Source organism: Plecotus auritus (genome assembly GCF_963455305.1).
Source record: "Plecotus auritus genome assembly, chromosome: 4".
Taxonomy (NCBI): domain Eukaryota; kingdom Metazoa; phylum Chordata; class Mammalia; order Chiroptera; family Vespertilionidae; genus Plecotus; species Plecotus auritus.
In genome coordinates this window covers 20,575,749-20,589,321 of record NC_137775.1, presented here as the reverse complement: position 1 = coordinate 20,589,321, position 13,573 = coordinate 20,575,749, and the positions used below count along the sequence as shown (strand labels likewise).

Sequence of the window (13,573 nt, the reverse complement as noted above, 5' to 3'; positions counted from 1 at the left end):
TCAGCACTGTGTATACAAATCGTATAAAAGACCTTCGCTTTTCAATTCAATTAGTATGGTTTAGAAAGCTATTATTACTGTATTTGATGTTATTTCTTTTTTTTAAGTGGTTGATTTCCATAAATTGTTAAACATGAAAATCTGGTCGCTTCTCTGAGACGAGCTGTCATAACAGAACGTTTGTGTCCTATTTCTCTCCCTGCTATCTCATTTTGGTAATCTTTTTATTTTTGAGGGTGCAGTATTAACTGAAACACATGGAAACAATAAAATGACTTTATCAAATAAGATTCTTCTTTAACAGAATATATGTCTTCTAATACAAGAACTGTACTTCATGAAAATATATTCTTAAGTTTTTGAAGTACTTAATCCCCCTGCCCCCCAACATCACATATAGAAACATATCTGTTGGTCTCTCTCTCTCTCTCTCTCTCTCTCTCTCTCTCTCACACACACACACACACACATACACACACACACAGTTCTGAAGATCATGCAAAGGAACTGATCTTGCTTCTCATTAAGCTTTCTCTTTTTTAAAAAAATATATTTTTATTGATTTTGGAGAGGAAGGGAGAAGGAGAGAGAGACAGAAACATCAATGATGGGAGAAAATCATTGATTGGCTGCCTCCTGCATGCCCCACACTGGGGATCAAGCCCACAACTGGGCATGTGCCCTGACCAGGAATCGAACCGTGACCTCCTGATTCATAAGTTGATGCTCAACCATTGAGCCACACTGGCTGGGCTCATTAAGCTTTCTCCAGATTGTTGATCAATTTTATCTGTAGACCTAGGCCCTTAACAATACCTCTTAACTATTAGCTGTTTTAGTGTAGTAGACAGTTAAAAATTAGGAAAATAAGAGAAATTGAGGGGGCAGTATAGAGGATAGGACTGTTTCTCTAAGGAATCTTTACACTGCTAGAAGTTAAGTGAATTAAAGCTTCAAAGATTGAATTAATCAATTTCCTGTTACTTCCCATTTTAAGTAGTGTGGACCTGACATATATTCACGCCAGCGTTTAGAGACTGCACATGCTGGTAGGCAAGGTTGCTATGCAGACTAGAAGAGGAATTGTGCACATTTGAGACAGGCACTGAAGGCAGGTCTTATGTTCTGGCTTGTTCTGAATAAGGCCAAATCTCAGCACTGTTCAGGTGTGGTGGTATGATGCAAAACTTAAACTCAAAATTCCTACGGGACAGCCAGGTAAGGGGTCCAAAATAAATGGTCACTCTTGTCAATATCTTGACGGTTTGTTAATAGGCACTACAAAGATGCCAATTTGCACACATGTATACATATTCACATAATATTAAAATTTGTGTATATATGTGTATATATGCACAAATCTATACATACATTTGAAAAAAGTATGCATACAAATTTGTATACATACCTTCTTTAAATGAAAATAAGAGTTTTCTTATAAACTGAGAAACTACTTCAAAATTCTGTAATTTATTTTAATCTTTATTGAGTTAGTTACCTTGATGCCTCAATACGGTACCAATAGGAGTCATCAATAGTCAAATCTGGATATTCCACACGTCCGACTCCAGATCCAACATCCCAGAGGAAGCTTACTTTGCCTTTACGCATTTCTATAGCCAGAAAGTCAATCTAGTTCAGAGCAACACAAAAACAATACATATCAGATATAAAACACCTAACAAGAGGAGGCCAGCGGAGTTCTCCTTAACAGGTGCTATGTAGGTATATGTGAAATAATTATAAGCCACGTGAACAAATCTCCCAAGTAACATGAACTATTATTATGTATGGTTAAACAATATTTTATTGTATCTTTAGAACAACACAACTGTCCATACTGCTGAGGTATATGTGTTAATTTAACCAACTCTAGTTAGGACTACTTTTGAGACAAAGTCTTTTCTTACTCTGATACTTGTGGAAGAGGTAAAGGAAAATATTCATAACTCATTTGTTTTCTTCAAGAGCACTGCCGTTTTTGAAGGACCAGCTATGATTTTCTACTCAAGGTGACCTCAGACTTCTCACTTGAATTCCAAGTATTGACTTATGCGATGAGTGGGCTGTTGAAAAGTCATGTTCATTTTAGAAGGTCCCCATGCATGCAAAGCCAAGTAGTTAAAAAAGAAAATGAAAGGAATTAGAAGTTTCTGGTGAGCTTCTGTAGAAACTCAACATGAATCAGAGAAAATTTTTCATTGGCCAAAAATTAGTATACAAATTGCCATTTTCATTGACTATGAAGGTTCATTGTAATAGCTCAGTTAGAGAAAAGTAAAAAACAAATAAAAAAAGCTTTATTCCTATTCGTCTTTCTTCTTAAATAACTGGATCTGGAAATATAATTCAAAATATATGTTTCTTACACTCATAAAAGCACATGTGCCTAAGTGCTGTAAAAAGTTTTCTTCATTTCATTTGCCTTCTAACTTTGTGTGGTAAGATTCTGAGGTTTTCAAGTCTGAAAGGCTACATTACATAATTTTGGGACCATGTTATTGGATTCCATACATTTCCCGCACCACCAGGATTAACCTCTGACTGTACATATATACAGTAAGCCAAGACATGCTGAATATTAGACTTACAAATTTGGCACTTCCAAGATAAAAAAGGAGGTTGTCAGCAACAGGTGTCTTTACGTTGACAATGATATTATTGTAGCTTCCTTTCTTGATTTCTGGCTTGTATGTTCGAATGCAGTCACCTCCCGAAGACACAGATACTTTGATCTTCAAGAAAAACAAGGTACAAAAAACCAAGACTAAATCTCTCAAAAAGTTTAAAGAGCTCCCAAACAACCGCAGAGCCATCATCACCATCTCTTCTTTGAAGTTATTTTTCTATTATCAAATGCTATCATTAAATGCCCATATGCCGACACTATTATACTTATTAATGAGGGCCGAGAAGAGCAGCTTTCCACCAGCATTTTGACAATAAGATGCTCACAGTCACACGTTTTGTTAGCACACTACTATTTTTTGAAGCATGCCAACTAATGAATTCTTACCTTCATACTTTACTTTTCAAAAGGTGGTTTTACATGAAGCTAATGGTAATATCTTTATTAAGGTTGTTACGTGAAATTTTGCAATTCAAATTTCAATGATTTTGTTATCACTTCAAGTAGGAAACCATTTTTCTTTGATTTTTCAAGAGGATATTATCTACTCTCCCATGTTCTTACAGTTGAAAGAGGCCAAATAGATTTTGTTCTAGATGTTCTAATAGTAAGAGGAATACTAATCATTCCACTCAGAACATACCTTTCAGAACAAATTATATCTTTTTTATGAAGTTTCCAGGAAACGAAACAGAAATAATTTCTAGTGGCTATCATTGCTAATGTATTAAACAGCTCCTTTTTCTTTTGACTAGTCCTTTAAAAATTACTATAAATTGCTAGGGAAGGAATGCCTATGCGAATAGAAGTGACACAGTTCACACCAATTTTTATTTTCATTTTGGGAGCCTTTCTTCAATCACATGTAACACTAGTTGATGATCTGATTTAATTTCCTTTGGTTCAGGTGCACCATCAAAGGGCACTTTCAGGACAGCAAGAGCGCTGCTTGGGCTCAGAGAGCAGCTGTTACTTTGTTAGTGAAAGTGCTCAGAGTAGGAGGCAGAGACAGGGGAAGCTGATTCACACACCTGCCTTCAGGAAGCCTCTTGGTCCTCACCAGCAGTGAGTTTCCATTTTCTCATTCCCTCTAGCACTTTGTGCTACTCACATAGTTTTCACATTTGGAAGAAAGCCAACAAGCATTACTGTTACCCTCATGAAAGGGCTGTGCTGACTCCAGCCAAGATAGCCTATGCCAGTGGTCGGCAAACTGCGGCTTGCGAAGCCGCGGTTTGCCGCTTTGTTGACTAATGAGTTTGCCGACCACTGGCCTATGCCAAACCAGTTTCTATATCATGGTGACACAAGGAAGTGTCTTCAAGGGTCTAAGTAGATTGTGGGTGTAGGCATAGACTATACTGAAGAGGTGCAGGATTCAACATTGGTTGGATTTAAAAGAAAAGTTAAGGAGGGGTTGGGTTGTGACAAATATGTAAATTCATGTATGTTTGAGAACTTCTGGGGATAAGGCAGATGTGTTGCATCTCCTATAGACTGTGCCTGAGTTGTGAGTTCATATACTGCTTCCTCACCTAATCTGCTGTCCAGGTTGCATCTCCAAATGGAGGAGATCTTGTGTTCGAAAGAAACACGCGCTCCCCCTAATGGAGCCCTGTGTGGCGGCCTGGGGCTGGAATAATCCAGGAAGCCTCCTGTTCAGCCTGCTTTCCTAGTCCTTGCCTTCCCCTGAGGGTGGGGCCGAGACAGCTAGCTGAGGGCACAGCACTGGGGTCCACTCTGGTCCCCAGAGTGTTTGGTCTGTGCTCTGGAGAAAATAATCTTTCTGTTTGTGCGGATTTCAGCCAGGAAGTTAGCTCTTTGTTCCACAAATGATGGAATTTCCCTTCTACCTAAAGTGCTAGAACTGGGGAACCAAAATATAATTTGTCGCCCTGGCCAGTTTAGCTCAGTGGATAGAGCGTTGGCCTGTGGCTTGGGTTCAATTCCGGTCAAGGGCACACACCCGGTTATGGGCTTGATCCCCAGTAGGGGGCATGCAGGAGTCAGGTGATAAATGATTCTCTCTCATCATTAATATTTCTCTCTCTCTGTTCCTCTCCCTTTCTCTCTGAAATCAATAAAAAATATATTAAAAAATATGCAAATTGTCAAAAAAAACAGAACCAGGAAATGTACAACTTTTCTTCTGGATGATAATGCTATAAAACAGATGTGCCTCGGAAGTTGTCAGAGGATGTTACGTGAGAGAGGAGCAGCTATACAAAGGGCTACCCAAGGGCCTGGAGATAAAAGGGAAGTAAAGCAAGAGAAAGAGCCTGTAGTAGAGGTCAGGAAGGGGAAATGCAGTCTTCAGATGTCTTCGTGTTTAAGAAAAACTATAGGAGATTGTGAGTTTTTAGGAATTTATAGCAAGTGAACCAAAACTATCATCAGAGAAGAGCTTGACACTGGGCAAATCTGCTATCTGAGGCAGGCTGTAAGTGTCACTGACATCACGAGATCAAAGAGAAGACATCCAGGTCTGCCAGGGATTCACGAACAGAGCAGATCCAGCTCTTTCTAGCAGGAATCATACCCAGAGGGGCTGGGGTAGTCATCAAGAGTAACTCTGTGTGCAGTTTATTTTATCTTTATTTCATACCAGTATATGCTTTCTAAACTTATGCCTAGTTTAATCGTAAGTAACTGAATTCTGTTGGAAGAACACAGTATTATAATCCTCCTTGGTTACTGTTAAGAGAAGAAATGACTGATTGTGGGTGGAATACATGTCCATTTGGGTCACAGGTGGAGTGTCTGCCCTTGCTTAGGTACACCTGGTAGAAATGATAGGGGATTACATGACTGGGGTGTTCGAAAGGGAGCGACCCAAGGGCAGGAGACAGAGCACCAGGACCTAACTGAGCTGATGAAACTCCATCTGGGAAGGAAGTCTAGGAAGGCAGCCATTTTCAAGCTAAGGGTATTTAACAGCACTAGGAGTTACAATTAATCTACTTTATAGCACACTTTACATATCCAAAACATATGGTTCTCTGAACAAAAAGATGTTGTTATACCAAATATACCAGCAGTTAATCTTGAAAAGTAACCTATTGGTCAACTCTTGTACATTCATATGCAAAATCCCCTGGATTTCTGTTTTCTGGCTTATGGTTTTGAATATATGCTCAGTACCTGAAAAATTTAGGCAGCTCAAACTGTTGGTAAGCAGTCCATAGATACTAATTTCTCATTTAAACATTTTGTGTTTTTCTTTATAATTATAGATATTTATTTTAACTAACTTAAAATAGGCAATTCCAAGTACAGCATTTATAAGTTTCACTAGATGAAATCTCTAGGATATATCCCTCATAAGAGGGAAGGGATTTCTGAAACGCAAACATCCTCTTAAGATATTTGGTTCTATCAACTGTTGTTATTTCTAATATGAATCTTCAGTAAGACTTCTAAACAAAAGTCACTAAGCATTAGGTATCTCTAAAGCACAGTATTTACCAATTTATCATCATGAACTCAGTCCAACATCATTGAAGATCCCATTATTATATCTATTGGATTTTCACTGCATTTTTCATCCAGCAACTAGGTCATTCATTTAAAAAGAGTGCAGTGGCACTCAATTTCAAAGTCAACAAAACAAAACAAAACAAAAGCTACTTTAAAATAAAATAAATGTCTTTGATTTCTTGGTCACATTGAGTATGTGTTAGAGCCACATTCAGATACTCGTGCCCAATTACAAATATGTTTATAAATCAGGCAAATGTCATCTTCAATTTGCATAAAACTCACTTGAAAGAAAATTTGGCTGCTTTCATATTCCTAACATCTTATAGGAAGTAAGGCACTCTGTTGTAATTTCGATTTCCAAAAGTGATTGAGAATTTCCTTAGAAGGCATAGGCAATGGTCACTTTTTCTGGAATTACTTTTATACCTGTCTTTCATTTTGTATCTGAAGACAGGTTTTATGTATTTACATGCCAGAATTTTATCTTTTTCCCCAGGGGGTGGGTGGTGATGTGGGAAAGTTCTCATAACTGATAAATATCTGGGTATATTTCAGAATTTCTTTAAAATGAAGATATAGTAAAAATGTCCAGATTTTACCACCTGATATCTAAGCAGAATATGTGGCTAAGTGTGTGATTCACAATAGAACATGCACTATTATTGCCTCTTCAAACAATATTGCAAAGTATAGGAGTGGTATGTTAGTCTCTTGCTTTCTCCTGACACTGACACAGTTGGGTTTTGTACAAAACTTGCTTTCTTCTTTCTATTTTCTCTCATCTATATCACAACCTACTCTAAGGTTCATATTCAAAATGCTCAGCTCTGATTATGCTACATTTTATAATTAAGAACTTTCAGCTTCTCCTCATCAGTGAGGTTTATTTCAACTGCAGCTAAATGAAACTGCTTAACTTACTATTCAGGGCCTGACAAGGTTGGCCTTCACTGACATTTCCAGTTTAAAGTTCACTTTATCAATGATCTTGGCAAACCAGACTACTCTTTCATAAAATAACCCTGAAACTTTCTTCTCTCTCTGCCTTGACTCAAGCAATTCCCTTTCCTCAGAATGCTGTCTTCCCTCCTCCCTCCTCCCCCTCCCATGTCCAGGGCGATCCCACTTTAAGGCCTGGCTCAAATCCCTCACTTCAGGAAATCTGGCCCCAATTAGAGGTGATCTTCCCTTTCAGAACTTTATAGCACTTCCATTGCTCATACAGTGTAGCACAACATCTGCATTATCTTAGAGAGTAATTTGTGTACATGTCATATTTCTTCTATCTATAATAATAAAAGCATAATATGCTAATTAGACCAGACAGCCAAATGACCTTCTGGACGTAATTCTGGACGTCCTTCTGGTGAGGCAGAGGCGGTTAGGGGCAATCAGGCAGGCAGGCGAGTGGTTAGGGGCAATCAGGCAGGCAGGCTGGCAGAGTGGTTAGGGGCAACCAGGCAAGCAGGTGAGCAGTTAGGGGCAATCAGGCAGGCAGGCAAGCAGTTAGGGGCATCAGGCAGGCAGGCAGAGTGGTTGGGGTGATCAGGCAGGCAGGCAGAGTGGTTAAAGACAATCAGGCAGGCAGGCAGAGGCAGTTAGGGGTGATCAGGCAAGCAGACAGAGTGGTTAGGAGTGATCAGGCAGTCAGGCAAGCAGTTAGGAGCATCAGGCAGGCAGGCAGAGTGGTTAGGGGTGATCAGGCAGGCAGAGTAGTTAGGGGCAATCAGGCAGGCAGGTGAACAGTTAGGGGCAATCAGGTAGGCAGGCAAGTAGTTAGTGGCATCAGGCAGGCAGGAAGAGTGGTTAGGGGTGATCAGGCAGTTGGGCAGAGGTGGTTAGGGGTGATTAGGCAGGCAGATGAGCAGTTAGGCAGAGGGATTAGGGGCGATCAGGCAGGCTGGAGAGCAGTTAGGGGCAATCAGGCAGGCAGGCGAGTGGTTAGGGGCAATGAGGCAGGCAGACAGAGTGGTTAGGGGCGATCAGGCAGGCAGGCAGGCCACTGGTTAGGATTGTGAGAGGGATGTCCGACTGCCGGACATCCCCCGAGGGGTCATGGATTGTGAGAGGGTGCAGGCTAGGCTGAGGGACTCTCCCTACCCCTGTGTATAAATTTCATGCACCGGGCCTCTAGTTATAGTATTAACTTGGTGCATTCCTCATTCATCTTTGAGTACTTCATAGCCAGTAGCCTTGAACAAAGGAGATGGTTTTTCTACATTGGCTCAATCTTAGATAAAACTTCAAATCTTGTAGTAAGATCTGATTTATGTTCACCTACTGATTTGCATATACAATGATCACCTGCCAACATACCGCCTGCATGGTTTTCATATTGGAGCTCAATAAATGTCTTCTCAACCCTACCCACTTTTTTCCTTCTGAGCTTATGTACATCATCTTCACTAACCTCTTTTTTTTTCTTTTTTTTGGTCATTTTCTAAGTTTCTCTTCAGTCAGTTATGAGTTCCGTTTTAAAGAACACATTGAACTTATTGTCTTGACCTTCTTTAGAGGCATTAGATAAGTCAAAAGCAGGAAAACGGATATATTGTCACTGGGCTTTATATTCTTGGCCACTACTAAAACATATAAATTGATGGATTAACAAAGGTCAGTTCTGGTTATTGAAAGTTGTTGAGAAAACAAAATTTTTGAGATGGAAGAATTGGGTCTCTAAAAAGATTTGCGTTTAAACCTGTCAACATGAAAATTTGTTTTTTCCTTTCTATTTCTAAAACCATCATGGGATAAGTTTACTCAGCTAGAGAGGTTCATGTTGGCATTAACAATTCTGTCCTTGTTCATTAGGATGCTATGTTCTAGAAAGTTCTGCTTCTATCCTAATTTTCTTCTAGTTGTCAATAAAGACCAACATTTTGAGACCAGCCATGTATTTTCTATTCTTACTCCAAAATAAAAAAAGAAACAATAAAAATTGTAATAAAAATAGTTTTTTTGTTACTTATACTCAGACAAAAGAAAATTTGAAAAAAGTGGTTCCTCTTTGCTATTGCTTCCTATAACCTTATTCATTCTTTCCTGCTACAACCCCCCTGATGGGCTTTTTTTTTTTTTTTGCTTTAATCAAGAGCAAGTCACTCTCATCCACCTTTTTTTAGTATACAAAAATAAAATAAGGTTTCCATTCTTGCAATTTGTATTACTCCATTTAAATAATAAAAAATGTCAGAATTTTAATTTATAAAACAATTAGTAATGATTATCCTTCTCAAGGAACCTCTTGAAGTTTATGAAAAACAAAATAAAATATTTAACCTCCCCCGAAAATAACTTCAAGTTAAAGAAAAAGAACCAAAGATCATTCAACAGGGCACATAGGGGGAAGACACTCCTTCTGGAAATAATACCAACAATACAACCAGTTCTGATGCTGAAAACAAAAACCGCTTACAGAATTGGCTTGCTTCCGGGCTTGGTTTATCAGTTCCTTTATCTCAGAGATGTTTTTCTTCAGGTTATCCTCAAGTTCCTTGATGGGTTTGAGTTTATCAATCAGTCGATCAGCCTCTTGTTCCAGATTTTTCACTGTGGCATCTGCATCTGCAACTACACGGAACAAGATTAGCACATACCACACGTGCACACACAGACACACATGCACACACATGCAAAAACATACATGTGCACATATACAGACACAAGTGCACTTGCGCAGACATGCACACAGAGCCAAATGAAAATGGCAGTATGCTTAACTAAAGATTTAAAAGAATTTAATCTTATTCACATGACAGAAGCTAGGCCATGACTGTTGAAGCAGCTTGTGATGGCAAAAGGGAGTATTTTAGTTGGGACTCAAACAGGCCAGAGGGGTTGTTAGCGAAGGAGGCCATAAATGGCTTTGAGATTAAAGTGAAAGTTAGCACTGAAGGTTGAGAATATGATAAACTTAATTTGATGTTTAATTCCAGCTTCAGCCAAAAAAGCTAACCTTTACAAAATAGAATTTTAGAATCAGGGAAATGAAAGTGTCTTTAAAATGTCACCTAAGTCTGTCCAAGCCAGACCTGTATTTAAATCAGGCTTGTCACAAAAAATTGGTTTTCTTTTTTTCTCTCACTGTCTTTATTTGCTCATCTGAAATAGAGAAGCTATCAAAATGTCTTCTGGAAACCCTTCAATGTTGAACAACCCTTAGACTAAAGGCCTATTTTAGACTTTAATTAAATCATGCTGCAGTTCATTTTCATTTTGAAGAACATTTGATTATCCTGCTCTCTCTGTTACACTGAACGATATTAAACTGCCATTGTTGTAGGTTAAAAAAAAAGGTTGGATGGTGACAGTTTCAAAAGGGGTATATCCCCCAAATAACTGAAGGTTTTTTCACTGATCCATAGACATCCAGCATGTGCTTTTCATAGGAGGGCAAATGACACATGGAAAACCAATTATTCTATTTGTAGGATGCTGGCAGTCTTATCCAAACTGTATCATTTATTATTTGATGGAGCAGGTGCTGTTCTGTTTTCTGTCATGGGGACCTTGATGAAAAAGTGAAACTGCTTAAGGTCCAAGGCTATATGCTCTGCTCGACTATGAATGATCTGCTCTCTGGCTGACATTGCACCACTGGGAACGAATCCTCAGAAATTAATCAAATGTGCTCAAAAGCAAGTTTTTAAACTCGGTTTAAACTGAGTATTTTGAACTCTTGGCCATAACTATGAGTTACATTGTTAGTGATGTTTAAAACAACATAGGTCTCTTATTAACATTAATTAATAGAGTTGCTAGATCATGAACTGAGTATTGTCTTCCTGATGTAGGTTATCGGGATCAAAGCCCTTGTTACATAAATTTTTAGATAATTCAACATAAACACAGTTACCCTTCATTTTGTAACTTTTTAATAAAGCATTTGTCCATTTCTTCTTTCTTAAATTCTACAATACTACTCTGAATTATTCTAGAACTTAGGAAAAAGGCTTTAGATTAAATTCATAAGAAAGAGAAAAAAGGGGTTAAGCAAAGACTTAGGTTTAGGCAAATAATGGATCATTTTCTTCTAATGCTCTTAGAAATTTCTATCAAATGTTTCAAAATGGGTCTGCAGGTTGCCCCACTCCCTCCCTTTTTTCTTCTCTATCTTCTGGAGCAGATTAAATCAAATGGAAATGATCTTCTTAAAGGTTTAAAATTAAATCATCTGTGATATTGAGTCTGCAGGAGCTTTTGAAAACTTCTTGTGCAGTAGTTTTTGAAAACTTATTTCTTCTACAATTATTTGGCTGTAGATTTTAAAATAACAGCCTAAGATAGATTTTGATGACAATGTTTTTTAGAAAATTATCTCTTTTAAGCTTTAAAATTTATAAGCCTAGAGTTTTGCCAAGTATCCTCGTATGTGTTAAATTTCCTCTCTTATCTAGTTATGTCTCCTGGAGAACTTTGCCTATTTGTGTGTTTTTTTTTTAAATTAAGCCTGCCACGCATCTAAAATATTTTACCTTTATATTCCTAAAGATCCACCTCCCAGATTGACCAAGTCCATTATGTTTCTGTCCTCTAATTCATTAATGTTTTTTCACCTTCTTTCTTTCATTTAGTTTATTTTGTTTTACTTACAGAAATGTCTAAGTTGTTCATTTCAGTGCTTTTTTAGTAAATTGCACTCATTTTTCCACTGAGGAGAGCCTTCTCAGGTTGGATTTTATTATTATTATTTTCTGTTCTGCAGTTTTATTTTTGGTTTTGAATTTAAACCATGGGATGTTTAAGGAGAATATTTTTATATTCTTGTGGTTGCTTAGTTGTTAAGATTTCATTTTATTTTATTATGTACTTCTCTAAATAAACTTCTCTAGAAGTACATCAAATACATTCACATACTGACTTTTTGGAAAGATTCCTTTTACATATCTCACATAAATACTGTGACACTGGAAAGAACAGCTATACAATGTTTAAAGCAACACCTAAACATGGTAACATGCAAAGCTGAAGATTTTTGCAATAGGCAGTTAAGCATAAAAGTTATTAAATGGTATGTAAGTAAACATATACATACTGATTTCTGCAGGTGATTTCATATGGAAGTAAAACAAAAAGAATTAGAAAATTCATGAGGAAATATTTTTTATCCATATTATAAACTAATAGCTATCACAAAATGATACTTTTCACAACAGGTACTATTTACAAATGCATCCCATTTTAAGTCAAACTAGTGTTATCAAGTAAAAGTACACAAAAACATATCATTTAGAGGCCACTATTCATGTTAAAAGAAATTTTATTATAATGTTCTAAAAGAAAACAGGCCCATTTAAATTAATATTACAGATAACTATCTTGATAGAGGATAGGATAAAAAACTTAGAGATAAATATAATGATAAGGCTGCTATCATCTGAGAATCAATCTGAAATTGAATGAAATGATATCTTAAATTATAAAATAAGTAAAAGAGAGAATTCTATTAACTTTAAAACTTACGTTCATTCATTTTTTTTAATGTGACTTGGAATGCATCTGAACCGTTAATTCAGATGGAGACTTGAAGTCCAGGGAGAAGCTCTACGTGGGCTTACATAAGAATACATGAACAAAACCAGTGTATCTCATCTATTTCCTTTCTTGAAGATATGGCGAGGAATAAATCCTTCTCCCTCGCTCTGAAGTTCATGTTATATGTTTGCACCCTTCTTTGCTCATGAAGGAGTCATGCTTGTAGTACCTACTATTTCACAGCATCATTAGCATTTGACTCGAGGCTGTGGTGTGAAAAAGCAGGCTCTGACTTACATAGCATGTGATGTCAATAACAGGGTTTTTGTAATTGTACTCTACAAATATTTTGATACCCAATGCAAATGTTGGTATATAAAGAGGGCTACTCTCTTGAGAGTAACAAGTCCAAAAAATCAAGTGTCACATATGATGATGATGTTTTATCACTTTACAGAATGGAAAAAAAAAAAATATATATATATATAAATCCTAATGTTTATTGACTACACTTAATCAGTTAAATTACCATTACTGATATATTAAGTTCCTCCACATTTCTCAGTAAATCCTTATTAACTAAATATAATTTGATGCAATATACAAAAGATGTAAAGACATATTCTTGTAAACTAGATAAGTGCTTTAACTTCCTGAAAATGTTAAATAACTGAAAAAAATCTAAATAATAAAACACGCATATTTTTGAATGTGAATGTATTTCAGGTTGATGCCAATTTTTATGTCACATTCCTGCTAGAATGATCCTTGACCTCTGGACCTCACCAGCTTTGAGGTATTACTTTCCCAAGTACAAATGCGTTTTCAATTACAGTGAAGGATTAAAACGTATTGGAATCCCTATGCCAAATACCATGCAGACTTTGGGATTTCCTAATTTCCTTTCGATTGGACACACTTGGGAGGGAAGAAGCCCTATGTAAAGCGGGGAGGCTTGGATTCCAGCTCTGAGCTGCAGAACACTCAGTT

At 37.3% G+C, this 13,573-nt stretch overlaps 1 protein-coding gene across 2 annotated transcripts in view; it reads right to left on the bottom strand.

The window, feature by feature from the left end:
• Window positions 1–13,573, bottom strand: part of LAMA2 (laminin subunit alpha 2) — a 519,987-nt gene that overhangs the window by 65,685 nt on the left and 440,729 nt on the right. For both annotated transcript variants that reach the window (XM_080664727.1, XM_080664728.1), the window contains 3 exons: window positions 9,525–9,679; window positions 2,592–2,735; window positions 1,499–1,632 (listed from right to left, as the gene is read on the bottom strand). In XM_080664727.1, the coding sequence (XP_080520853.1) occupies window positions 1,499–1,632; window positions 2,592–2,735; window positions 9,525–9,679 (433 nt within the window). The remainder of the gene's footprint in view (window positions 1–1,498; window positions 1,633–2,591; window positions 2,736–9,524; window positions 9,680–13,573) is intronic.